General features: G+C 40.5%; 2 protein-coding genes across 4 annotated transcripts; both read right to left on the bottom strand.

Moving 5' to 3' along the window:
• Nucleotides 1-836: 836 nt before the first annotated feature.
• On the bottom strand, nt 837-6,693 carry cnga2a (cyclic nucleotide gated channel subunit alpha 2a). 3 transcript variants are annotated; one of them, XM_044127365.1, is made up of 11 exons: nt 6,579-6,693; nt 6,204-6,254; nt 5,267-5,368; nt 4,911-5,102; nt 4,710-4,820; nt 4,269-4,375; nt 3,634-4,121; nt 3,274-3,552; nt 2,757-2,855; nt 1,269-1,646; nt 837-1,122 (listed from the first exon to the last, which is right to left on the bottom strand). In XM_044127365.1, the coding sequence occupies exons 1-11, from the start codon at nt 6,689-6,691 to the stop codon at nt 937-939; spliced, it is 2,106 nt and encodes a 701-aa protein (XP_043983300.1). In that variant the 5' UTR covers nt 6,692-6,693; the 3' UTR covers nt 837-936. The 3 variants fall into 3 exon arrangements, with proteins under 3 accessions (XP_043983300.1, XP_043983301.1, XP_043983302.1); XM_044127366.1 differs by lacking the exon at nt 6,204-6,254; XM_044127367.1 differs by lacking the exon at nt 6,579-6,693 and having other exon boundaries at nt 6,180-6,219.
• A 1,921-nt stretch (nt 6,694-8,614) lies between these two features.
• On the bottom strand, nt 8,615-22,003 carry LOC122837093 (plastin-3-like). Its single transcript, XM_044127187.1, has 16 exons — nt 21,827-22,003; nt 18,036-18,102; nt 16,835-16,986; nt 15,392-15,521; nt 15,167-15,299; nt 14,991-15,072; nt 14,747-14,912; nt 14,509-14,648; nt 13,934-14,029; nt 12,130-12,316; nt 11,958-12,036; nt 11,762-11,882; nt 11,549-11,682; nt 11,155-11,278; nt 9,988-10,112; nt 8,615-9,883 (listed from the first exon to the last, which is right to left on the bottom strand). Exons 1-16 carry the CDS (start codon nt 21,983-21,985, stop codon nt 9,751-9,753), a joined length of 2,028 nt encoding a protein of 675 aa, XP_043983122.1. The 5' UTR covers nt 21,986-22,003; the 3' UTR covers nt 8,615-9,750.
• Between the last annotated feature and the right edge of the window lie 4,857 nt (nt 22,004-26,860).

The raw sequence follows: 26,860 nt of genomic DNA, 5'->3' as shown, positions 1-26,860 counted from the left end.
TATAAAACATTAAGTTTGAATGTGTAATGGTTTCCAGTGGATTTGTATTTATACGCATTAGGTGCAGTTTAGTGTACATTCAAGTGTGGGGGGGACCTTTTATTTTGTTCCGCGGACCATGTGTTGCCCGGGAAAACATTGGCTGGCGCACTTAGAGCCACATGGGCTTCAAGCTGAAGAAGCTGATCACTTGAGCTAAGTTTATTCCTCTGGAGTCAATGCGGCTAATGAGGTACAGTTTGTTTATTTGTATCTTTTATTTATCTACGTACGCCATTTATTGTGAATTAATTTGGGTTTGTGTTACCTTTGTTTTTAGTTCTGACGGCATTTTTGGGGACTTTGTAAAACGTGTCCACAATAAATGGCTGTTGACACCGAAGAACTGCGTTAAGCTTTTATTAACTCGAGAGGAGTAATATTATATACAAAGTTTATGAGGGATTCTTAAGGCAATAATGTCATCATTAAGACAAATACAAAAGAGTAAAACAAAATCAAACAGGTTGACAAAAGAAAAAGATCCCTATTGACTAAAATATTTATTCGTAGTTCTAACTAAAAGCATGATGGGATTTTATTTCTACTCAATTCATTATAAAGATCTATTTATGCTGTATGTTAGTTTACATTTGTAATTTTATCTGCAAGATGGTTTAATCCGGAAGAGTAGAAGTTTGATTAAAAAAAAAAGAAGAAAGAAAAAAGTGTTTAAACCCAACAACCCTTCCACTTTACAAAGTATTTTATGTCGCACAGAAAAACAAGCGTAAAGTGAAACACTGTGTGCTTTTCTGTTTGTTTTCAGCAAATAAAAATCCGAAAATTGTGGTCCGTATTGGGATTAACTTTATTTTGAGTCTACGTTTGGAATTACTGAAAATAAAACAAACAAACAAAAGGAATAACAGTATTTGCTGACGGTGAGGTGAGTCTTCAGAGCCGGATGTTGATTTCGCTTCGTACGAAGTCGCAGCCGGAGACGCTCTCGCTGCCGTCGCCGTCCGACAGGAAGCCGCTGCCGGTGGTTGCCGTGGTGATATTGCGCTCGAGGGCCGTGAGTCTCTTTTTCAGCCGGAGCTGGGAGGAGTTGAACTCACTCTGCAGGCGCGCCAAACACGTCTGAAAATAATTTGTTACAGTTACTGACAGGCTTTCAGGAGTCAGTTTTGTTTTAATTAAAATAAAAATAAAAACCATCATGGAAATTAGAAAAAGATCAAATTTTAAAAAACTGATAAAGTTTCATTAAAAGCCGATACACTGACCTGCAGACGGTCCAGACTGGTTTCCAGCCTCTCCATCTTCTCCTCCAGCTCTTCTCCGGCCGACACGTTTACTTCCTCCAGAAGCCCCTCCTTCTGCAGGATGTCCCGCCCCCTCTGCTCCAGCTGCGCCCTGGCGTGGGGGAACTCCTGCAGAGCCTCCATCAGCTCTTGTTTGGAGAGGCAGAACAGGTCAGAGTAGCCCAGGCTCCTTATGTTAGCGGTGCGCCTGTTCCCCATCTTGCTGCCGCTGATGTTCAGGATGCTGATTTCTCCGAAGCAGCTCCCCGAGGTCAGCACAGCAAACTGGGTGACTCCGTCGTCTCCCACCACCGCCAGGTGGCCCTCTTTGATGATGTACATCTCCTTACCCACATCGCCCTTGGGAAAAGCAGAGACAATTTCACGAAGGTTCCTCTTTAAGCCATTTTAAAGTCACAAAAGAACAGAGACCTGCTTAAAAACCTGAGAAAACAATCACTAATAATTAAGAGACAAACTACTCCCAGCTAGAATTTTTGTCCGCAAACACAAACAAAACTGGGATGGCGCAAATAAACGTTAAGATGCTGATGAGAAGAAACGCATATCTTAAAATTCATTTTGAGTTTGAAGGTGAAAACGCTCAGCGGCAGAAACCTAACTCACACTGCCACATCATAACCACGCAGAATCAAATAGAGAAAAATGAAATGCTGTTGGTTCACATCTATATAATAACATGTTATTTCTCTACAATAATGTACTATCTTAAAGATATATGGTAAAATAATGGACTTTTCTAATCTAAAAAAAATAAGAAAAAAATCCATGCCAGATGTGTTTGGAGAGCCTGTTTGATAAAAGGTGCCTTTGATTAGCAGTAACAGGAACATTGATCAACATATTTGATAATGGCGTTTGACAAAATCTAACGTTTTTTGCTCATTTAATCACTGATGACTGTACAATGTTTTTATGATTTAAAGCACTTTCAACTGCCTTGTCGCTGAAGCGTTACAGAAATATACTCGACTTAACTATTTTCCTTAACAATTGAAATAATCTAATATTAAAATTTATATAATTATCTGAAACATTTAAGTGTATTATCATACTCGTAAAATCCAATATTTGCCCATGTCTATGTTACAGGAGCATTTTGTAATTAGATATAGTGTTGTGTCCATCACTAGTAAACAAGTCACTAGTACCGTATTTTCTAGGCTATAAGTAGCAACTTGAAGATGCTACGAGAAAAGTGTGACTTATTGTCCAGAAAATACGGTAGATATATCTCTTTCTGTTATTTACGCAGTAGACATGTTGTTCACGAGAAGGAGCTAGCAATGCAAAACTCTTTAAGATACAAAGTAGCGGTATTAGAGTCCCATGTTGTAAAATAACTGTGGTTAGTGTGTTTTGGCTATTCTCTCAGCCATTACAGTTCAAGAGATAATAGCAATTCTTCCAACATCAACAAATGATAACATCTTCAGAGGACGTACGGACCTTTCTGCAGATGTAGTCACCAGGACTGAACACCTGGGGCCGAAGTTTTAACACCAACTCTACGAGGAGACCGGCCTCGCAATCCTGGAAAATACGCACCTGGATCCACACACACATTCACAGAAAAAGACAATATTTAAGACACGGCAGTTTATGGACAAATGGGATTCAAAATTCTGGTTCTGATGAGCATTTCTATCAACGTTAAAGAACATTGCAGACCAGTGGACTCAAAATCCAGCCAAAAGCCAAAGTCCTTCAACTTGTAGATGCGTCCCTTGTTGTAAACACTTGAATTAAGTAGCAAAACTACTTCACTAGTATGGAGTCAAACACTACGGAGCTCTGATAATGAGTTACCATTGGAGTCAGGTCATCTAAAAGTTGAAGGACACCGGCCCTTGACGAATGGAGTTTGAGACTGCTGTTGTAGACAGAGCAAAATGATGCAGTTACGCAAATATAAGGCATCGAAGACTTGAATAAGCTGATGTCAGAGGAGTTTAGCGGAGTTTACCTTCTTCAGTGTGTCCAGGTGGACATTAATAGCGATCTCTGCTCGCAGTTTGTTTGGCAAGCTCCTCAGCACTTCTTGCTCGTCAACTGTCTTCTGATTGGTCCAGAGGTAGTCAAACCACCGAATGACGCGTTGCTCCAGGACCTTGCTGACATGCCTAAAGTGCATGTAATGTTTGAGGGCATCCACACGGGTTTGAAAGCCCACTCGTGTTGCATTCATGTTGGAGATCATGGATCCAACGTTGCCAACAATGGAGGCAAAAATCAGAACGCCAACCTGGTACAGAAACACCAACAGACCGGTCTTCAGTGGACAGGGTCACTCAATGGACGGCATGTTTGGGGATGACGATCTTACCAGAAAGTCAAATATCAAGAACAGGTACTCCTCGTCTCTGACAGGCGGAGGGGTCTCGCCGATGGTGGTGAGTGTCAGAGTGGACCAGTACAGACAGTATATGTAGCTTCTGGCCAGCGAGCCGAACTCGGGGTCGGAAGCATTGGGATACACCCACGAGTCGGAACCCAGACCCAGGACTTTGGAGAAACTATAGTACACACAGGCGTTCCAGTGGATGATGACCAGGATGTACAGGACTAGCTTGCAGATGCGGAACGTGTTGGGATAACTTGTACGTGTTTCTGTTCGTTCAAAGAACTCAAAGAGGCGCGACAGCCGCAGCAGGCGGTTGAACCGGAGAAGAGGCGTGTAGCTCATCCCGACTATGAGGTACAGGAGGTCCGTGGGGAGGATGGAGCAGATGTCCAGAGTGCACTGTAGCGTTCGGATGTAGGTTTCTCTCAGACGACGCACGTCCTTCACCAACAAGCCTTGATCTAGAAAACCTTGACGTATAGACAAACAATGCCCAGGCGAAGGGATGTGGGCCAAAACAAACCATGTAAATGAAAATCTACATCACTGAATAAGGATTTCTATTCTGACAGCAACACTGGGAGACTAGTGCTTCTGTCAGATTACTAACTGAGTACCTGTGTGGAGACGGACAGCGATATCCAGGATGTAGACTCCATCACAGATGTAGTCCAGGACTAACCACACCTGGACATTTTTCATCTGAAGCTCATCAAAACAGGCCCTTCAGTAAAACAAGAATAGAGTGAATACACATAATTGAAAACAACAAGATCTCCCACAAACGCAATTAAAATCACATCAATATAAAAGAACACTCAAAAAACATGCTACGTCACCCTCCTCCTACCACTTCCTGTCTTCTTCTTAGTCTTTTGGTCAGGAGTAACATCCGGTTACTCAAGAAAAAACTGTTTTTGTTTTAGCTTTGCCCAATAACCATGCATAACCAAGCACAAAAACATTGGTTAGAAAGTCGTGTGTTTCCAATAAATAATTCTAATTTGCGCAATTGGAACGCAGCTATTTTAATATTTATTACAATAACAGCTCCCTACCTCACAACTAATAGCGTGAAGTTATAAAAAACCGCTGCTCCAATCACTATCAGCCAGTTGTAGTAGGCGTCATCAGACGGGGATAAAACCACAACCTTCCACTTCCTCCTCCTGACAGAAAGAGTCAGAAACGCAGAGTGAATCAAATCAGGGTCGGCACATTGAGAGCAAGCTGAATCGGACGGTCGTTTGGCGTCTTACGTGGGTCGGGAGTGTCGGACTTCATTTTCTGTCTCGGAACCAGTGTGGGTGTGGCTAAACCTGCTGGGCGGGGCCTGTAGGTCCGTGTTGGCCGGGCCCCTGAAACGCTCCAGAAAGGAATCGGGCCGCTCCGTCCCCTCGGCCAGACTCTTCTGGGCCCATTCCCTCAGAGTCATCACCATACTCACTATTCTACAGACACAAAGTACAGGAATACTTCTGAAGTAGTCTTTACAAATCAACATTAGTCTGGACTGTTGACTATTGGTTCTGAAATAGAAAATAAATATAAGACGGTCCCTACTGCTTACGTGAGCACTACTCATGGATATTCTAGTAAAAGCCTTTAGTCGTACCTGGACAGCGCCCCTCGGCCTCGAATGGAACTCTGGGAATTCCTTTCGATGGCGGCCATTCTCTGCAGCTCTGAAGAAGTGTCATCACATATCGACTGTCCCCTATTCATTCAGAAACACAGAAAATACTGGAATAACTCACAGGATATTGTCTGAAACATTGACTCAACACACATTCCCAAATGAGTGGAGCTCATCAGTATAACAATATAAAGCACAGACCATTTACTTTTTTATAATTATCATAACTGTATTGTGAGGCCGCAATGATATTCCAAAGTTTTTATGGGAATTTTTTCGTGGTTCAAACATTGACCTGTCTCCATGTCTAATAGCTTTCAGTTGCATCATTTCTTGTTTTAGTTTTGCAGTTCATCTGTCGGCCTCTTGGGGTCCTCAGTTGCACTTAGATCTAGTCCAGCTTCTCTGCCTGTTTCTTGTTTCTAATTAGCTAATTGTTTTAACTGTGGACTGTTTCATTGTCATTAGTTGCTGCAGCTACAAAGTGATTTGAACTGATTTTTTTTCTCTTTTTTGTACAGTTTTGACTGACTTGCCGCCCAGTGTGAGTTTTTCTTTCAGCAAATGGCCTTTTTTTGGAGCCTGTACGCGCTAGTTAACGATTAATCGATTACCAAATTAGTTAACAATTATTTCAAGAATAGATTCATTGCAATTAATCTGATCAATTGTTTCAGCCCTTATATGTAAAATATCAGTAAGTATTGGGTATGGGCCATAAGAGCAATGTTAATATCGGATATCAATATCAGCCTAAATTTTTTTTCGGTTCATCCCTACTTGTAAATTCAGATTACTTTGATTGATAGTAAAATTATACTTTATGTCATGAAGTGGGGTGTAGACCCAGGTTGAAGTGAAGGCAATGATGATTTAATGATGAAAGTCTCACAGATGAGCAGAAGCAACGACTCACACTGGTAGTAACTGGACTCGACTTGAAGACACAGACAGAGTATAGCAGGACCTGACAGAGAACAAGAAACACAGGTGGGTATAAATACACAGGGGGCAATCAAGGGAACTAGACACAGCTGGGATCAGTCCAGGGGGAGACGGAACAACACAGAGACTCGACTGACAGAATCCTAAAAAATAAATCACACAGAAAAACTCAAATCCTTACATTTTAATTCAAGCAGCAGCAGGTGATTTTGGTTGCTTAGTTAATCACAGCACCAAGCCACACTTATTTCAAAGATACATAAAACACGCACATCCTTTTAAAAGTCCCTGTGTGTGTGTGTGTGTGTGTGTGTGTGTGTGTGTGTGTGTGTGTGTGTGTATCTACCTGCTAAGTGTGCTCTCAGCACGATCACTGTCCTCCTCCGTCCATGTTTTCACAGACAGCCTGTGGGAATCGTGCAGTGGACCCGTCATGCTGCTCACACAAAAACACAACATGGTTCTGCTCTTTTATCTGTCGTGTTAGAACCGTGACACCAAACAGACACTGGGTCACGTATGAACATGTTCAAAACAAGCTTCACAGCCACATAAAAAAAATAATAATACAGGAATCAGCAAAAGAAGGTCATGGTGAGGTCATGCTGCACCAGGCATCGCCACAGAAACGGCTTAGCAACAAGCTGATGGGCAGGACATGAAGAGAGAGTAACATGGCACAGGTTCACTAACCTGATCAATCTTCTGTCCTCCAGATGTTTGCTGCGTCAAGTCTCCAAATCAGTTCTCATGTCCAGTTGATCTATTTCCACCTGGTTCTGTGTGTGCAGCTTTTTTCAAGCCTCTCATTACAGTCGGCATAATGGACAGACGAATACACAGAGGATGGCTGAAATGGATGAAGTGGGCAAATGTAACCAATAAAAGGGATGATCACATGGTGCACTTGAAAAAGCATAATTTAAATTGTAAATTGTGCATATGTGTGTGTGTATGTGTGTGTGTGTTCTTTTAAACCACCAGGCTCATCTGAATTCAAGAACCCTGTTTGAAGTGGCCTCTGGGCTGCGATTGTGTCTTCATGTTACCTCCAGGTAACTGAAGCTGAGAAATGTCTTGATGCCCACATCTGAATATTTCTGTCGGGAAACATCATTTATGCTCCACGTGGAAGAGAAACATTTTTCTACCTTTAATCCTTTTATGCATGAATTATGATCCTTTGTGTCAAGATTTTTTTCTTTTTTTTACATTTTCTTAAGGCATAAAAAAAGGTAGGGAAACACGTTTTTTTGTAAAAAAAAACAAACAATTTTTTTGGTGATCAATTGTAATTTTCTCCAAAGTTGTTATTTGAAAAATGCATCAGTAGTTTTGTTTAGGGGTTATCTGATGTCACAATATTTTTTTTTTTTACCTGAAAGAGTCGTCTACAGTAGAAGGAGGGACCGGGTCGGTCGGAATGCTTTTTTGTCTGTCAGCCATATTGGATTTAACAAAAATAATTTCTTGCATTTTGCAGCTGATGTCCAGTAGTTGATAGTGTATTTTATGATGCATTAGTGTCCACTTCAGTGGTCTGTGTGCATTTATAACATAAACGTCCACAAGAAGCACAAGAAAATGGTTTTTAAATAGCTGTCCACTGTAGTGACCACTATGCATGAAAGGGTTAATTTGACTTAAAAATATAACGCTCAGCAGATTATGTTTAGTTGTAAATAATAGAAGCATAGACCAAAAGGAAGGAAGTGGTGATCTGTGGGTACCAGCGAATGGAAACGTCACACATCCTGCTTTCTAGAGCAGAACAACGTCGAGTGGAAAGGTTAGAGTTCATACTGCCTTGAATATTTTGCCTGAAAATCAGATACTACCGCCCCTTTAATACAGGTCTAAGACTACTCAATTCAATTCATTTTATTTGTTAAGCACCAGTTCATAACACGTCGTCTCAAAGTACTTTATTATAATCGTTATTTTGATCCAATCATACATACGTTCCATTCGATCATGGTCATCAAACAGTGCTGTAAAGTTCAATTTATTCCAATTGGCTTAAAAGGTTGACTAAGGAAACCCATCAGAATTCATCGAGATGTATGGATCATCAGTATAGCAGTGGAGTTTTGTCTCATGCTATCTGTTGATTAACTGAACATGGTAACATTTTGACATCAAACTGCATGTTCTGGACAAAACCCAAATCAACATGGCTGAAACTGATGCTGGACGCATAGAAACCTATCAAATATGTACAGTAAATACAGAAAAAAATGTGATACCTTATGCCTGATAAATGCAGTGAATTGTGGTCATTTTTAAAATGAACAATTACAGCTTTACTATGTACTGGGCATATAACATGTATTCTCCTGGGACATTTATCCACAATAATGCAAAGAAGACTGCAAAGACAAATGAAAAAAAAAGGTATTTATTTGAGACAAGAGATCTGATTGTACAGTCATTCTCAGTAGAGTATTTGAAAGCAACTTACATAACAATGAAATAATTGTAAGGCAGGAAACTGTAATGAATATTAGTGGAGTTTTGAGAAGCTACAGCAGCAGTGGAACGTATGAAGACGTAGCGACATGATGAGTTCCACCATCCGTTCTTAACTTGGTTGTGAATCATTTCCCCTGGTTGATATTACAGCTACGGTGTGTTAATAAAGGTGAGAATATAAACACAGATTTAAAATTAACAATAAATTCTGCTTAGACTGACCTGCAGCTCTTATTTATTTACTGTATTGTTGTAATATTCTACGAAAATAGTATCACTTCGAAATCAATCAGCATGAAATAATCTTTCGCTATAAGTACAACACTTTTCAACAAGATTTTTCTTTTTTTTTAGAAGTCAACAGAAAATACCGAAACTTGATTTTTCTTTTATGTGATTGTCCTGTCTTTTGAAAGTACAACTTTTGGATGGATTTTTGTTGGACAGTTTGAGTCATCATGCAGAATCGCTGCCTCCAGCTCTTACCCCAATAAAATCAGGTTTACTAATAAATGACTTTCAGCTTACAGGCCGTCTATGACATAACAAGGCTTCTGTCAGACCGCAAATTTCACAATAAAAGGCATTCTTTTATTGGCTTAATTGTGATAAATGATTATCCTGTGGACAGGCTGGCACACAGCAGAACTGAGAAAGCGGTGACACATGAGGATATCATGGGAAAAAACCGGAAAATATAAAGATAAGACGAGAGAGGAGAAAAAACCTGTCACACAATCGGAAACTGGAAAAAGAATCGCCCCGATGTTCCCCATGTGTCACAATTTTCATATTTAAAGACACTATTTCTACTTTTCTCTACAGGTGAGCGAGTGGTCTCTGAAACAAACAATAAATTTTAAACCTAAATGCTAAAGTCAGGAAGAACGATGTTTGAACCTTTGACGTTTTAGCTTTAACTTCCTGTTTCTGTTTAAAGACAGGAAGTCAGAACAAACTTCTACACCGTGTTCACTGCCTTTCAGCAGGTGAAGACAGTTCCTGTGTGTGTGTGTGTGTGTGTGTAGGCGTGTACGCGCCGCTCTTTAAGCCTTCTTCATGCCTCGCCCCATCAGGCAGGCAAAGATGGTCATCACCATTTTAGGGTGGACTTCTACCAAGTCCTCAGGCAGGGCGTAGACTTTAGCGCCGATCTTCCTCGCCATGGAGATGGCATACCTGGGGCAAGAAAGGTGTAAATATAGGATTACTATGGTAACATCTTGCTAAGTAAAAGTAACTATTTGTTAATCTGCATGTTCAGGTTTGTTAGAGGTGATTACTTGGCATTGTCCAGTTTATCTTCATCTGAGAGATTGTCTCTTTTCACCAGGTCAAAGTTCACGCTCTTCGGCTGAATAGCATCAATCAGGTCCAGCACTGGAAGGCTGGTGCTAATGGCTTTGTCCTAAACAAACAGGCACACACAGCAAATTAGCAAAACTTCTAATATTAGCTTCAGGCTGTCCTAATACACAAACATCCAACTGCTTATTTACTATTATTGACACTTCTGCTAATCCACTACTGCCCTAAGAACGGAGCTAATTTTTTTGCTTAGCGATTTAGTAATTTTGCTAATTTTGAAAGTATTTAGTACACTTAGCTTCCTCTAAATTAGATTTTCTATTTTTATTTTAAATTCTCAAGCATTAATTTACTTGTATGATTTGTAAACTTTCAGCTGAATAAAGTTTGACAAAGCTTTGGTTGTCCACTGTTAAGAAATCTTCAGGCAGATGTTTATATTCATGCTCTTATTTTGAAGTGGGCGGAGACAGTTCTGTTTCCTCTCCTAACTATGTCTTTTTTTTTTCAAGAAACTTTATTGAGCAAATGGCAAGTAACAAATCTATGAAGTATACAACAGAAAACACTGAAATAAACAAACAGAGGTGCTGGTGCTAATTAAACAAATAAAGGCCAAAATTTATTATGTGAATTGTTTTGAAAGCCCCCTTACATTCTATCAACATGGTTGGTTTTAGCGCTTTAGCATTAGCTCCTACTAAATACCATATTGATGTAGCACATTAGTACTAAATGCCATGTTTGTGTACCACTTTGGCATTAGCTTCTACTAAGTCCTATGTGGGGGTAGCACTTTAGCATTAGCAGAACTAGTGTTGTGACTCGTGTTTCAGGGTTAGCATAGCTAACGTTTTAGTTAGTGGAGGCCACCACTTGTTGAATCCCTCTAAAAACGTTTGACAAACATTTGGGACATGCTATCGCTGCCCATGGATCTTTGAACCAAACCTTTGAGGAAATTAGACACGGGTTGAGTAATTTATAATTATACAATGTCTAAAGAATGACACAAGACTTTTCTGGTTGGTGTTTTTTTTTCTTGATTCCACTTCAAACTGATGTCCTTTTTAAGTTTAATCTCTCACATAAAATCCCAATTAAGCTCTGGGAAAGGGACTGTATGGGTTTGTGTCACTTGCCTTAAAGCTTTTGATGGAGGAACTCTTGCCGGCTTCCTTCAGAGCCTTATTGACCCACGCGATGATCAAATCGTCTCCAGCAACTTCTCCATGTCCGAGGTCCTCCAGCACGTTTAAAGTGTACCTGCACCATATCGGTCACTATTATTAGCCTTCAGTATAACCAATATTGAAATGTTTTAAAAATAAAAATGACACATATTCAAAGCGAATCTCAAATTTCTCATGAAGTTGATATGTAGTCAGAATTGAGGAAGCCTCTGAAAATGCTAATTACTCAGACTCAAGGCTGGACAAACAGCACCCCCCGCCACCACTCTCCAGTTCTGCATAGCAACCCAGCCACCTCAGCAGACGCTGACGCTGTGAGCCAGAAAGTGAAAAGTCAAATAACCTCCTCATCAGCTGCCACACCAAGGCCAGGGTGAGAGTCTCGTTCCCCTCGTTCAGGTCCTGACCTCCGATTCCCACCAGTGAAAAGCCGGCTTTGGTCTTCCCCAGCTCCACGGCGTAGTTGCAGTTTTCAATCTGTTGAAGAGAAAGATGCAAACACATTCGGATCTACTCCGATTCACAGTCTCAAGTCTTTCTGTGTTTCCAAACTGACCTTCTTTAAGTGACCTCCTCCTACTCCCTTGAAGGGAGGAAGGTTGACTCTGTGGTCCCAGTCCACCTTCACTTTAATCTTTTCATACAGCTGCAGAATCACCATGGCGTCCTGCAGATCTCTGCATGCAAACACAAAGACGTCGATGAGCCAGTGAACAGAAGAACATCCCCGCAACAGAAAGAGAACCACTGACCCGTAGATGTAGTGAACGTGTGGACTGACTCCCAGCGAGTTCATCCAGTTCCTGAAGGTTCTCTCCTCTCTCGTCTCACCTAAAACAAAGTCAAGGAGGAGGATGAGGCCCACACAAATCTGGACACAGGTGAGAAAAATAAAGTTTCAAGAAAGTCGTATCCATGCTTTACTCTCAAGATTCCACTCCTGGTTTTCGGGTTTGGTGAGCGCCGGGTGCTTGTTGAAGAGCGTGGCCACGAAGGCCAGGTTGAGTTTGGCGTTTCCTGTCACGATGTCGGTGGCGGTCACAAACTGACGGCAGCCCAGCCGGTCGGCCTGTTTCAGCAGACACTCGGCTCTCTTTTTCAAGTCTTGCTCCTGGAGACACAAACACAATGTCAGGTTTGACAGCAAGAAACGTCTCACAAATACCACAAAGAACACCAATAACCCTAAATGAATGACCATTACACATACAAAGAACTTTTCAGGATAAAAAAAAAACCTTTACATTTTTTTGGGATTTGTTTATTGGGACAGTTATGACAATTTATTAAGATTGGCACAAGAAAGAAAAACAATACTTGTGGCGCAATTATATGTATTATTATTTTCAGTCAGAAATTTTGCCCTTTTATTGGTAGATTTTAACCATTTCTGTCAGAGTGGACTGACAATAAATGTAGCGTAGGAAGCTAGCACACCTAGGAATCAATGCTTCTTGATACGCTATCGGTTGTCGCTGGTAACACAGTCAAAGTAGAAGGCCCATTTTATTACCTTTGTACTGAGTGGCTGCATCCTAACAGTGAAAATAATCAAGTCTGTGAATGTTAGCTCCTGCGGTAATGCTAGGACTGTTTTCATTGTGTGAACTGATGCATATTGGGGTATTCTAAATGTTTCCAGAAAGAGGCTCAAGTATTTTGGGATTTTAGCTAATCGCAGGTTAGTGGCTGAACAGCTAACCGTCCTATTCAGCTAATAGGACGGTTAGCTATTAGCTGAAGAGGGCCAACCCCCCCTGGCTACAGTTGGGATATTATATCTTTTGAAGTTTGACCCAAGTGAAAATTTACAAACGACAACTAAAAGTCAAGTCAATGCTAGCAAGCTAACGAACTAAAAATAAATTCTAATATTTCTGTTGAAAAAAGAAACAAGAATTATACCAGATTAACCACTTTTTGATGGCTACAAAAAGTATACGTTTCTTTCCAACATGCCAGTCAACATTTTCCTGATCTTTTTGGGTGTGTATTAAATCCTTTATGTATGACAACTAACTTAAGAAAGATGGCTCTAATGATCTTTTAAGTTGTTGTTGAATCTGACTGCAAAGGTTTAAAGAAAGAAATAAAGTCAGCAAAATGCTGCGTGTGGATTGATTTGAAATGAAGAAAACTCTGCCTTTTTCCTGCCCTCCTGGAATTAAGGTTGAAATCCCCTCCATTTTAATTTTGTTTTTCCAAATTGTTTCCCAGGTCTCCTGTGGAAACCTGAGGGTGAAGAAAATACTGCCTATAACATGCGCTCCAGTCGGAATGACATCCTGAGCTTAAAATAACCCACAGGAAGCAGGAAGAAGATAAACAGCTTCCATTCGGCCTGAACGGCCACGTCAATAAACATCCTTAAGTGGGTTTAGTCTGAACCGCAAATAGATTCAAGATTGACTCGCGTGACGTGACCACCAATTTCATGTTGTGATATCACTAAAGTAAAGGAACAGGGTGTCTGTAGAGCTCACCAACACAAATGTAAGACTTTTTAAAGAACGTTTAAGACCATTGTGAATGGAATTTAAGACCTGTAACATCAAAGAAATGTACAAAAAATGATTATAAATAAATCGCAAGGGTTGGCAACAACATTTGAGACCAATCTGAACGTATTTAAGGCCAACGTATTTTTTTTCCACAAACTGAAGACACTCTAAGAATGCGCGGACGCCCCGAGGAAAATGAGAGCAGGCTGCTGAAGCTGCAGACTCACATAGAGACCAGTCATGTCGATCTCAACCTGAGGAACGTCCTCTTTGCTGCCATCTGGAGCGATCTGCTGCAGCAGGTGGAAATACGCCCTGGAGTCCTGCAAGGAAAACACAGAGAGTTTCACATTGTTAATATGGGAATATCCTGAGGAGACTGGAATCCAGCAGCCATTGGGTGAGAGAAGGGGTCACCGGTCCATCACATGGCAACATAGAGAAACACAGAACAAACAACCTACTCATACCCAGGGGCAATTTGGAGAGCAATTAACCAAGGCAACCGTAGCTGCATTTCCAGTGACCAAAAAATTGCACAAATTGGAATTATGAAAATAAATCTGCTTAATGGAAACTTGTGTTTTTTCAACATTAGCAGAATATCAACAAAGTTTCCTCACACATTTGTAATGGAAACACAGATAGTTCTACCAACTGTGCAGCTAAAACAGACTCTATTTTAAGAAGACCAACACAGAAAGCAGAAAATGGGTGCAAAACTTTTACAAACTCCTTCACCGACCCAACATGAGTGTCGATACATAAAATAACCACAGCACCCACTGTGACGTCTCCTCACCTTAATGTCTCCAGAAAAGTTCGATATGGTCATGCCCGAATTCTTTAAGTGGAAATTGGCCCAACGCAGCAGCAGTTCTTCAGGACTGAGCTTCATCAGCTCCTCCAGACTCTCCCCATCCTGCAGCAGCGCCGCCAGGGCTGTGAACACAAAGATGTTCAGACCCGGAACAAGACATGGAAACGAAACTTTGTATCAAGCGAGTCCATCTGAGGAGGCGCAGTTGAGTGTCGTGCACCTTCGTTGCGGCTCAGTTTTATATCGGCAAACAGTCCTATCTTGATGATCTGCCAGAGGAGGCCGAGCACCAGGTGAGGCTTGCCCTCCTTTAGGTCCTGAGCGCCGATGTTGACCACTTGGCAGCCGATGGCTGAAGCTGAGTTCAGAGCCAAGTTCAGGTTCTCCTGTTGGTCCAAAGTCAGAGGGAACGTACTGCGTTACTCAACCAGATATGGGTGAATATGCATCCGTATGAGTCTTACCTGTGTGGTGAAGGCTGTGAGTTTCTTTTTGTTGATAGTCCTCTCATCGATGGTGTCAGGAACAGACAAGTTGATGAGTTTACTGTGGCAAAAAATGAGAGGAAATGACACAAGAGTTTAGAATATGAAAACGAAGGTTCTATAAGGGGTAAAAGGAAGTGATGGATAAGGTTTACCAGAGCAAAACGCCGTCTGCCACAGCTTTAAACAGATGTCCAGTGTTAGGGTCAATGGGCAGGACATGCTTACAGTCCAGGTCCTTCTCCAAAGATGAGTTGATGTAGTTGGCGAAGGCGAAGCGCTCCTGCTCTGAAATGAAAGTCAAGTGCTACGTCACATCACCTGGTGAACTGTAAACCCTAACGAGCTACAGGCTCAGACCGTTTCAAGCAGCTACTAACCAGAGATGGAGTGCGTAGTTCCCTCACTGGACAGCTCACTGGTGCCTTTGATGGCTACGACACCTTCTTTCTTGCTGAGAGCCTTCCTGAAACTCTGAGCCATTTTGTCATCCTTCATCTCCTGGAAGATCTGAAAGGTCAGGGGAAAGACGAGCCCAGCAAGTTAGAGTGAGGGCAGAAACGTACATCAACATATCAATCCATCAGTAAGTGTGACAAAATACCAGGTATAACACAGCATTTTCCAGTTCTACTCCCAATACCTACTAATATCTTCAAAGTTTGACCCAGATTAGTTGTTTTCTAGCCTGGTAAAAACCCAGAGCTTTGTTCTACGTTTGGTATCGTACTGAGGGTCTGGACTACTTACTGGAGGCAAGAGACAATTGGCTCTTACCCAGTGATTAACGTTCAGCTGTGATGTCTGTAACGCACAAGCTTACCAGAAATCCCATGTGCTGTAAACAAACACGTAGGAAGTGAGGTCACAACATCTTCCTCTTGCTCTGACTATAATTACTCCATATTTGGAAGCGTGGTCAGTGATTTTGTTCATTTCCTCTGCTGCCACTGTTAAAACTAAAACCCTTTATACATATACTACAACTCTAAAATGTTCATGTTTCCATTCTGCTCACTGATGGGCCCAGTGGAAGTTCTACCAGAGAAATTGAGTGCAATGAGAGAAATTGGAGAAAGTGTACTGAAGAGAGATGAGAATCAAGCAGAATTGCGTAGGAGGGGAATGGTGAGAATATTTGTATACATCTCTTAAAAACAAAACAAAACTAAGTGTCATGTAACAAGACCTGAGTAAAAACCTGTCAAAGATGATGATTTAATCCAAGTTACATTTGAGAAGCAGAAAAGGAAAGAAGGTCATCCATTTTATTATTTTTGCAGAATCTACCTCCGTGGGAAAAGTTTGGAGCAAAACCAAAATAAAACAAAAAGGGTTTTTATATTTGACAAAAATAAAAACATCTTGAAGATCCCCAACTAAAATATTCAGTGGTCAGATGAGACAAATTTGAAACTTTTGGAAGCTGAGTGTGCCATTACACCTAGCTTAGAAAAATCTCTGGCGTTTCAGAAAGAGGACATACCAAAGGTCAAACATGGTGGTGGTAGCATGATGGTCTGGGGTAGCTTTGCTTATAATAAATAGTTCAGTATGGGTACTCAAAGTAATAAAATAGAATATGAATTATAAGGAGAGAAGTGTAGATAAGCCATCATTTAGTACTTATTAACTTTTACATCCATGAGAGATTTAACAATAAATTAAATATGGCAACAAAAGAGAAAAACTGGTGAAATTTCAGCCCGTTATCATTCAACTTTTAAGCGAATAAAACCACTAAGTTGAGTGAGTGAGTGAGTGAGGGAGCGAGTGAGTGAGTTAGTTGTTAGTTGGTTAGTTAGTTAGTTAGCGTTACCTACAGCCGTGAACTCCTCAAAGTTGAGGCGGCTGTCTTTGTCCCGGTCCAGTTTCTGGAGCAGCTCCCGGATCTGGTATCCAGGCAACGGACAGCCCACCTCCCGGAACAGGTCGCCCAGTTCTGAGGCGCAGATGTAGCCGCTGTGGTCCACATCTAGACAGGGATGGAGTTAGGGGAGGAAACAGAGGTTTAATACAGCTGCTCACAAGTGCTGTTGGAACCTTCCGGATAAAATGGCGGCAGTCGATGTGTTTGTCAAAAGATAAGAACTCAATAAAGTTGTAAGCATCGAACGGTAGATTACAACTTCGTACAATCCCAAAGGATAAATTCTTGTAGCCAATGGGCATTGTAAATACAAGATAATTGCTACTATCCACTATACCACTACACGGTATTTACATGCATACGGGTCCTCTAAGAAAGAGGTTTTTCTTTCCACTGGAAATGTATGAAGTCAACCGAGACTTCAATTGGAAGTGTGCGCTGTGATCAGATGAGTTAAAGATTGAGATATTCATGCCTTTTTGTTCTCCCGATTCCCTCTGGAAGTGCTGTTGGACCACACTGCATCCTCACCTCTCGAATGTACTGCGAGATTTTGAATACAAATATGCTAGAAAGTCCCAGTAAGTGGAAAATTATTTCACTTTTTTTTTTTTTGCCCATTTTTATCAGAGTAAAATCAACAATTGATTCTGTAACATGATGTAGGGGTGGGCGATATGAACTTAGGATTATATTGTAGTATTTTGTGGTACTATTGTGATAATAATAAAGATTCTGTTAAAAAAATATTTCTTACTCTTTTTTTAAGTAAATATACGACTCTAACTGCACGGCACAGCATTCACAGCGCCATAAACACATAATGTTCTTAAAATTATTCCCATTTATACTAGGCTTCTTCAGGACACAACGTACTTTAAAAAGTTACTTTTATCACTAAGCTGCACAATAACAACTTTTAGTCTTATTTTTAAATTTTCTGATATTCATTAATGCTTCCGTGGAACAAACAGTGGGGAAAACAGCAAAGACAGCATGTTGTCAGTTTTGTTTTGATTTTTTATCTCAACATCAATAACTGAAATGTCTCATGACAACGATAAATTCCTATTGTGAGAAAAAAATTTCCCATGACAAACGATAAACGATACGATAAATGCCCTTGTATCTGCAGGATCTGAGAGAGAACTCACCGACTTTCTGGAAGCACTGCCTCATCTCCTCCAGCTGCTCGGCGCTCACCTTCCCAGACATGCTGACCTGAGGGAGAGACAGATGTTCATGAAGCTGACTGCCACACTCTGACTTCTCTTTCTGTTAGTGGGTCACTTCACGGCGGCACAAATTCCTCTGTGACAAAGCTAGACGGAACTGGTTCCCTGATATTCTACTGTTTTAATACAGCCTTTATCAGACGCTTTCCGATGGAAGTTACAGAAATGGATTATTATAGCTTATATTAGGGTTTATCTATCATTGTTCTTCTGTTAGGTTACTTATTAGCTCCATCTGATCTTATCAATATTTGATCATTGTAGACTGAGTTGTTTTGATGCATCCTCTACCGCGAGATATTCACTCTGAATGAGCTAAGAACTATCATATTACGCTGCATGAAAGCTTAGATCATGTTCCAGAAAGTGTTACTGTGGATGCCCAGTTCCAGAAACAGGAGGGTAGTGAGATGACCCCGTCCTGAATTTGATTTAGTTGGGGTTTGATTTGAGAGCTGTTAGCTGCAGAGAGCAGAGCAGCGACTGTGATAGAGGCAGAGAGCAGAGGGACTGAGATTTCCCTGATTACAAACACTGCCTGTTAGCATAAGAAAACGTCTCACAGTCACAGTTTACCACTGTTCAAAATAAGAAACGTTACTATTATTATAGTAGTATAACAATAAGATATAGGCACTTGTTTTAAGTCAATAATTCCTTAATATTGATGAGAAAGTACTAGTTATGAGTGAAATAATCATCCAGTGGAACAAGTACTTTAATATTAAGGAATTAGTGACTTAAAATAAGCTCCTGGATCGTGTAAGTTTTGTTTTATGTCAAGGATGCTAAGATAGTTGAAGTAGTTGGTAAGATTTTGTGTTTTTGAAGTGCAGCCATTGACAAACATTTTAATACAACCTTAAACCATTACAAATTAGCTAAAAGGTCATCATTGGATGATCAAATTCAGTTCAATTGAACGCTATCCATGAACCTTGTTTCTCTTTTTCTGCCTGTTAATTGTATTTCTGTTGTTTGTTCAGATGGGTTTTGTCCTATTAGCCTTCCACCAAACCTTTGCAGTTTGGCTTTTTCATAACAAACATAACAAAGTTTTCTACCAACAGTGCTTCAGTTTGTACAAAGTTTATTCTTTCCTATGTATGGGATGAGATGGGAATGTGTAAGTATTGATGGATGAATTGACTGAGATCTTTTGGACCAGTTGACTTTTATCTAATCTGAAAGGTACGATATCAAGCCAAGATATATAAGTGTTATGAAACACTTGTTGAGGACAGCACCATTTTCTATCTAATCCAATCTAACTTTAGTCGTAAAGCCCTTTAAATTGTCAAAAGGACCAAAGTGTTGTACAGAATACATCAAAACATTTAAAACATTACAAATGCCAACATGACACAAAACCATGACATTCAGAAGTAGAAAATTCTTTAAAAACACATTCCCAGCCATGCAATAAAAGATTAGTAAAATAAGCAGAAGCTAATGTCCAATTTGTGACTCCAGGTGAAACTCAATAATTCTACTACAAAACATTCAGAGGTCAACATGGAGAAGGAGTGAAATGACCAACACCCTTCAATAATGTCTGCACACGGGTCACTTTTATGACCTCCAATCATCACCATCTGACCTCCTTTATGTTCAGTTTTAACCTCATATTGAGCCAAGCTCACCTCAAGGTGTTTTCTTTACCACTGGCATTAAAGTTAGATGAACTTACAATGTTTTATTTCTTTATCTAACATGTATGGCTGACAGATACAAAGACAACCAATTTCTCTTGCCGTTCATCTTGTTGTTGTTCTGTACACAAATGATGGGTTCATTGTGTGCATGTATTTACATTTTCACGATTACATGAAATTTTAACTCCAATATTTTTATTTTAGTATAAGAAATGGGTTTTATTTTAGTATGAACTGTCGGACTGAGTTTGTTTTGAACGTGTGCTAGCTTTGTAACTCAAAGCTTCACCATCAATCTCAAAGGACACCCATCTAAAATAGGAGTGGTCACCCACTTTAAGTGGGTGTGGTCACCTAAAATGGCCCCGCCCCCTAAGCCAGCTGCTCTTGACAGATCTGTGAAGATTTGAGGGAGAAAAGGGAGCTTGTGATGTCTCTTTGCTGTTTTAGTCCAAAGCATGTCAACTGCAGTCAACCTGTCCATGTCTAAATCTGCAGAGTCCTCCTTTGCATGTTTGAATGAAGCCACAGCCTGACAAACAAACGAGAGATTTTAGTTTGAGGGGAAGCATGCAAACCTGATGGTCGAATAGTCAAAAAGGAACGCATTATAATGGACGCACGTGCCAGTGGTGAAAGGCATGGGATCATTTTGTAAACCACTACTGACAAATGCATTATGGGACTGTGAAACCTGGAGGTTGTGTGGCACAGTTATGCTGTTTCCCAGACTATTTGAATAATGGGTACCGGAGAATTTTTACCACCATGCAGACAGCAGTGAGTATGTTACTCCTGCATGGCAGCTACAAGCTACTGCCTTAGCAAGCCAAAATGAGCAGCAGAATAAACAGAGCCAATCAAAGGAAAAACTGAGCAGCTTGATCATGACTAGAAAAAAAGAAGAAAAAATAAATATTAAAAGTTATTTGATAGAGTAAGAAGTGATGAGGAAATGACAAAATCCTCTCATTTAATCATCAGAGCATATTTCCTTTGATTTTAACTGAGACCATAAAAGCACATCAGACTGCATTGTTGCTGCATTTATAGACAAAAAATGATGAGGAACTCTTAGTTTAAGTAAATCTTTAAATACAGAATGACGCAAAGTAAGACATGAAAAAGAAAGGTGGCAGGAACAAATATGTTTACACTTCTGCCAATCTTCTTTACAAACAAATAGCTAAATAAATATATATTCTGGTGTTTGAATAGTGAATCTGAATATGTTTGCACGAGAAAATCTGCTTATTCCAATCCCTCTCTGATGGATAGTTAATCTCTGGTGTTAAATGTATTATTGTTATTGTTGTTATTATTATTATTATTGAATTCATGAAAACTTGTTTCATGGGTGCGCTCAGAAAAGATGTGCATTTTACTGCCACAAGATGTCACTGTTTATAGGAGGTTTTGTCTTTCACTTCACGGACATCAGTGACGACAGAACCGCAAGAGATTCATTTATCTGACTGAGTCTGACCACACTGGTCCACCAATAACAAAAGGTCACCACTGAGGTTACCCCCGGCAACATGGTCACCAGGACAGTTAAAAACAGCCTGTCTAGAGGAAACACCGAGTTAGTCTAGATGCTGTTGGCACATTAAGAGCCATCCATCCATCCATCCATCCATCCATCCATCCATCCATCCAGCCAGCCAGCCAGCCAGCCAGCCAGCCAGCCAGCCAGCCAGCCAGCCAGCCAGCCAGCCGGCCTCAGCAGCAGCAGCGATGCTCATGACTTTCTTGATTATGGGTCAACGCTGCTGCTGGTACCAAAAATTACAGAAAGAGAGAGAGAAAGAAAAGAAAAGAAAAAGCTACCATATCACATAAAGCCATAATATTAACATTTCGGTTGGGTGTTTATGCTGAAGGTTCACTTAGTAGTCTTTTTTTATCATTCTAAACTACATTTGTGACACTGTTAAAATGTTACATAATTTTAAACTTCAAGCTGCAGTAATGTTGTTTTAAAAAGATGTGGCGCAGTAATAAAAGCTGTGGGCTGTAACATTCAAACGCCCTTAAGAAACATCACGTCCTTACCTGAAGTCCGCTGGAGCAGTTCGGTGGAAGCACCCGGGGGAATGGAACCCTCTGTCGGCCTGCCTCTGCAGCTCTGTCCCGTTTTTCACGGCTGACACCGCCCGGTAAGCGGAGCCGCTCCGCCCTCCGCCGCGCCACCCCTTCTCCTCTGGGGCACATCCCGCCTCCACAGCCACGTCTGACCGCAGACCCAAAGCTATCAATAAATTACGGTTTCTAGGAGAATGCTAGTTGCCCCCAGAGGGTATTTTTTACATTTTTTTTTTTTTACTTGTTGCTAAAATAAAATTAAAAAAAATAAAATTATACATGACTTATTTAATTTGAAATGCCATTTTATTTTCTGAGGTATGTTTCACAAGGCTATAATATTTAATATTCTGTGTCATGTGTTGTATTATGACCAGAAATTTCACATTTTTACAGTATTACCGAGAACAGGTGGTAATACAGCTATCACCCTAACTCATGGCAGAATATGCTAATGCTAATGTTCGGGCCGCTGTTCAACAAATATTCTGAAAATATATTAAGCTTTTTACAAATTATAATATTTAAAATTATTCATTCAGTGACCTGTAAAAGTCCTTACCTCGGAATAGTTCCACATTTTGTCCCATGGACCGGCACACTTTTGCATTTTATTGGGTTTTTATGTGACAGAACAGCACAATTGTGACGTGAAAGGTTCAGCAGGGCTGGCCGCAGGTTGTATGGGGCCTTAAGCAGAATTTTGCTAAGTTCCCCCTTTTTAGTTAAAAACACCATAATTATTATTTTCCTAAATGTATAACAAAGAAGTCAAACACAAAGTAAACACAGCAATCAGACAATGAAGGTTGTTTGCATTTTTATAAAGTAAACCTGCCAATTCCTAAGTCTCAGCTTTGAATAATTAATAATATAAAATATTCTAATTTGTCTAAATCAAATGTATTTGCGTTCTCAATATGTTCATTTTAGATGCATGGTCTGTGTTAACAGGACACAACACTGGTCATGCATGCCAAATGTGAATACATGATACATTTTTTTCAGATTTAATTAGTGAAAAAATGAAATCCACAGAACCCCGACCTTCCATTTCACGATCACGCACTGCTATGTGTGCGTCCATCATTTAAACCCCCAATAAGATTTTTTTTTTTTAAAGTGAACTGTGGAAATCTAATTTTACATGTCTTAGAGCAACCTTTTTAACGTTTTTCTGAGAATCACATTTAACCTCTGTTATTTTCTCTTTGAACAATGTTCGGTTTAGGATCTGTTATTCCCCCTTGAGAGCTCGCCTCCCCCGTTCCAGGATTATTGCCACATCCTATGAGAATCAGAAGATAAGTAAAGCCTTCTCGTTATACTGTACACTAACCCACTCACAGTTAGTCATGCATGCCACTGCGTTGACCAGCTGCTGCACCCTAACGTAGGCATCAACTAGAACCTTCTGATTAGTAGATGTACCACTGCCATCTTCTTGCAGGAATGCAGACGTGTTGACGTTGTAATTGTTTGACATTCCTCAGAGGACGCATGCTGTAGCAGTAAGTGCCATTTTGCATCCAAGCTGTTAGCGCTGCTAGCCCGTACATGCAGGAATTCCTCTTCCCTCTCCTGCATTCATTCTCTCTGTCCTCCTGTTATCTCTCACCCCGTCTTCCTGAAGCGATGTGCTGAATCTTGTCAGAGTGAATACCTTGAATATGAACAAGAGAGAGCATTTCTTTAGGGGGCCTTTCTAGAACTTGTCTTTCTGAGAAACAAACGTGTGGATCGGGACCGAGAGCCACATTGTGTTCGGCAGATAAACCGTCTCGTGAGATTTTGTCATGCAACCACCGCAACAAATTCAGTGGGTGTCACATGGAACTGTGTGAAAATCAAAAGAGTGTGTTTGGGGGGGGGAAACCCTTCCCGCAGCATGATGCCACCACCACCGATGGATTGGAACGGAAATGAGGAAAATTGAAAGGGCGTGTGAATACTTTTGCAACATTGTTTTGTTAAAGGAGCAGTATTATGTAAAATCTTTTTCTTTTAGATTTATAACATGTTATAATGTTATTTCCTCATCAAACACATACCTAGAGAGTTCCCTTAATATTTGAGAAATATTTGAAAAATTTCTCCCATTCAGCTCCTTCAGACTAGCCGCCAGCAATTAGCAAACCCCTGGTGGAACTGCACATCTGTTGAGCTCATTATAAGAGCTACTTCCCAGGGAAATTAAAATAAAATAAAAAATCGCTAAAGGGTCAATAGAGGAGCCATGTTGTGATGACTCCCTGAAGGCGGATTTTCAGAAAGACAAGGAGCTTCTTAAAGAGACAGAGGCCCAATTTCAAGGAGTTAAATAACAAAGACAAATTTCTTTAAGTCATATTTTATATGCGTAGGATTGTCATCACAACTGAAGGGAACAGTTAAGTGGCCCTATGGGGCTGGAAAACACATAATACCACGCCTATCATAAAGGCTGCTTACAGAAATATATTTAGGAGAACCCAGAATGGATTAACTCAGTATTCGAAATATAAATAGGACCTGAAGAAAATATATATCTATAGTTATATATTTTACTCAGAATAATGTCTGAAATTACATGAAAAACCATAGAGAGGTACTTACTATTTTTAAGCTGGTAAAACCACTTCAATTAGATTCATTTTGTCATTTTACTCTACTGTCATTAAGCTATCCAACCTTTGATCTAAATACATTTTAGTCATTGCATGAAGAGTGTTAGGGAGTCTTAAACTGTGATTTTCCACACAAGGAATCTGGAAACCAACAGAAACCTACAGTTCATCCCCTACATTCAGGAGTTCGTAAAGATGGATAGATATGTAAAGATTTGAGACAGATAATAATTATCGGACTTACTGAGACATGTTTCAAACTTGAAACAAATTGAAATCCTCCCCTGCATTGCTAATAAACTAAAGAGAAACTAAATTAGTCCCATTTCTCCACTATAGTTTCCTTTCTTTTTCAGCCAGTCTGTTGCAGACGCACCGCTGGGCTTTCAGATCCGGTTGCATGACCCAGTTGAGACTTGAGCTGTCGGACAGACGGCCCCGAGTTTGACTCTAGAATAATTCGGTATACAGGGTTGACTCAGTGACTGCAAGGCACCAAGGTCCTGCGGTTGAAAACAAGCCCACATCATCAGCCCTCCACTACCGTGGGTGACAGTCAGTGTCTGTGTTTCCACTGACCAGAGTGAGTTGGAATTACGCTCTGGTCAATTTGCTTAATGGAAACACATCAAATCTGGAAAATTTCTTTTTTTTTGTTGTTTTTTTTTATAAGAAGTGTTTGTGTTGGGATGAGGTGGCTTTTCAGCCGGATCGAGTTTGGTGTTTTTCCTCAAAACTGCAAGGGAAACACTTTTTTCACATCCAGCGAGTTTGATATGAAACCAGCGTGATGCGAGCCGTTCTGGTGCGGCGGAGTAGTAAGACCACGGTGGACAGACGGGAAAAAAAAGGAGAACATTTCTACCACAAAAATAGGAAATTCTGAGATTAATCTCAGCAATGTTCTGGAAAAAACTTGGACACTTCTGAACTCCATAAGTTGAAAATTAGCAAGAAGATGTTTTGAATTTTCTAGAAAAAAACGTGGAAATTTTCTGAGTTTTTAAAAGTCTATTTTTTTATATTACTATCAGTTTTGTACAATATTATCCTTCTAATACTATTGTTTTTATTCTCAAAATATGACTTTATTCTCATATTATTTGAACTTTTCTTGTACAAATTTATCCTCATCACTTTATCTGTTTTGAGCATGGACCCAATACTCCATCATAACTTATTATATCTATATTTTATAAAGAAAGTTTGTTGGTTAAAATGATTAAGGGCCATTGTTGAAGGTCCAAAGAGTCACTTGTGGCTCCGCAGCTGCAGGTCGGTCACAGACCCCTGATCTAGAAACACAGCTGCAGAAAAACCTTGGGATTTTTTTCCTTGTCCTGCATGATGACAGGCAGCTTGTGTGCAAACACCGGTGACAGCAGAGCCAAACAAACTGCAGCTCCATTCACCATTGTTCACCAGTGTGAGAAAGGGAGTGAATGGAAAACAGACGGCCGTGTGGAACGAGCAGCTCACGCATAAGCAAATGTGCAGAAACTGGTGACGTACCTGAAGACTGTCCTCTGTCTCTTTAAATGCCGAAACATTTGAATACAGAAAGCAGGCGTGTTCATGTGGTGTGTTTAACCAACGTAAAGATCAGTAACCCATTAGACTACTGTGCTGTGGGTTAGCACGCCCCACACTTGGAGGCCTTAGTCCTCGACGTGGACGTCGCGGGTCCGACTCCCGGTCCCAACGACCTTTGCTGCATGTCTTCCCCCCTCTCCTCACCCTCCTTCCTGTCTGCCTACTGTCACAAAAATACGAGCCACTAGCGTCGCAAAAACTCTTCAGAGAAAACCCCCCAAAAAAACTACTGTCTGCTGACACCAAAGTTGCTCTGACTTTCTCAAGAGCGACGCTTGCGCTAATTCTTCTTTTGCCAAACAGTTTAAGCTCGATCAGGTTTTCAACTGACTTTGACTAGGCCAGTCCAACATCCTGTGATTTTATCTAAACCGCTTCACTGTGTTTAGGAGTGTTGTCCTACCGGAAGGTGATCCTCCACCCCAGCCTCAAGTGTTTATCAATATCTATCGATACTCAGATTGATACATTGCCTATATCCAAACCGGCTTTATGCATTTTTGTAAGTATGTAATTTTATGATTCCTATAACTATGGTGACTTCTCGTGAGCCTGACCTTTTTTGGTGGCCCTTGTGGGTACAGGATGTCCTGTGTTGCAGTGTGTGATCGGTGGCTCCAGGCGTTACCTGGACAGAAGGGGGACAAACACAAACAAATGTTCACACCATTCATGAACATATCACATATCATTTTCCCTCCACTCCACAATTGTGAACTACTTTGTGTTGGTCTACCACGTAAAGTCACAACCTACTCAAATTTGAGGTTGCAGTGGCTCAGAATGTAAAAACGCTGAAGGTGTT

The sequence above is a fragment of the Gambusia affinis genome, linkage group LG09 (genome assembly GCF_019740435.1).
Source record: "Gambusia affinis linkage group LG09, SWU_Gaff_1.0, whole genome shotgun sequence".
Classification (NCBI taxonomy): domain Eukaryota; kingdom Metazoa; phylum Chordata; class Actinopteri; order Cyprinodontiformes; family Poeciliidae; genus Gambusia; species Gambusia affinis.
This window is presented reverse-complemented; position numbering and strand designations above follow the sequence as displayed.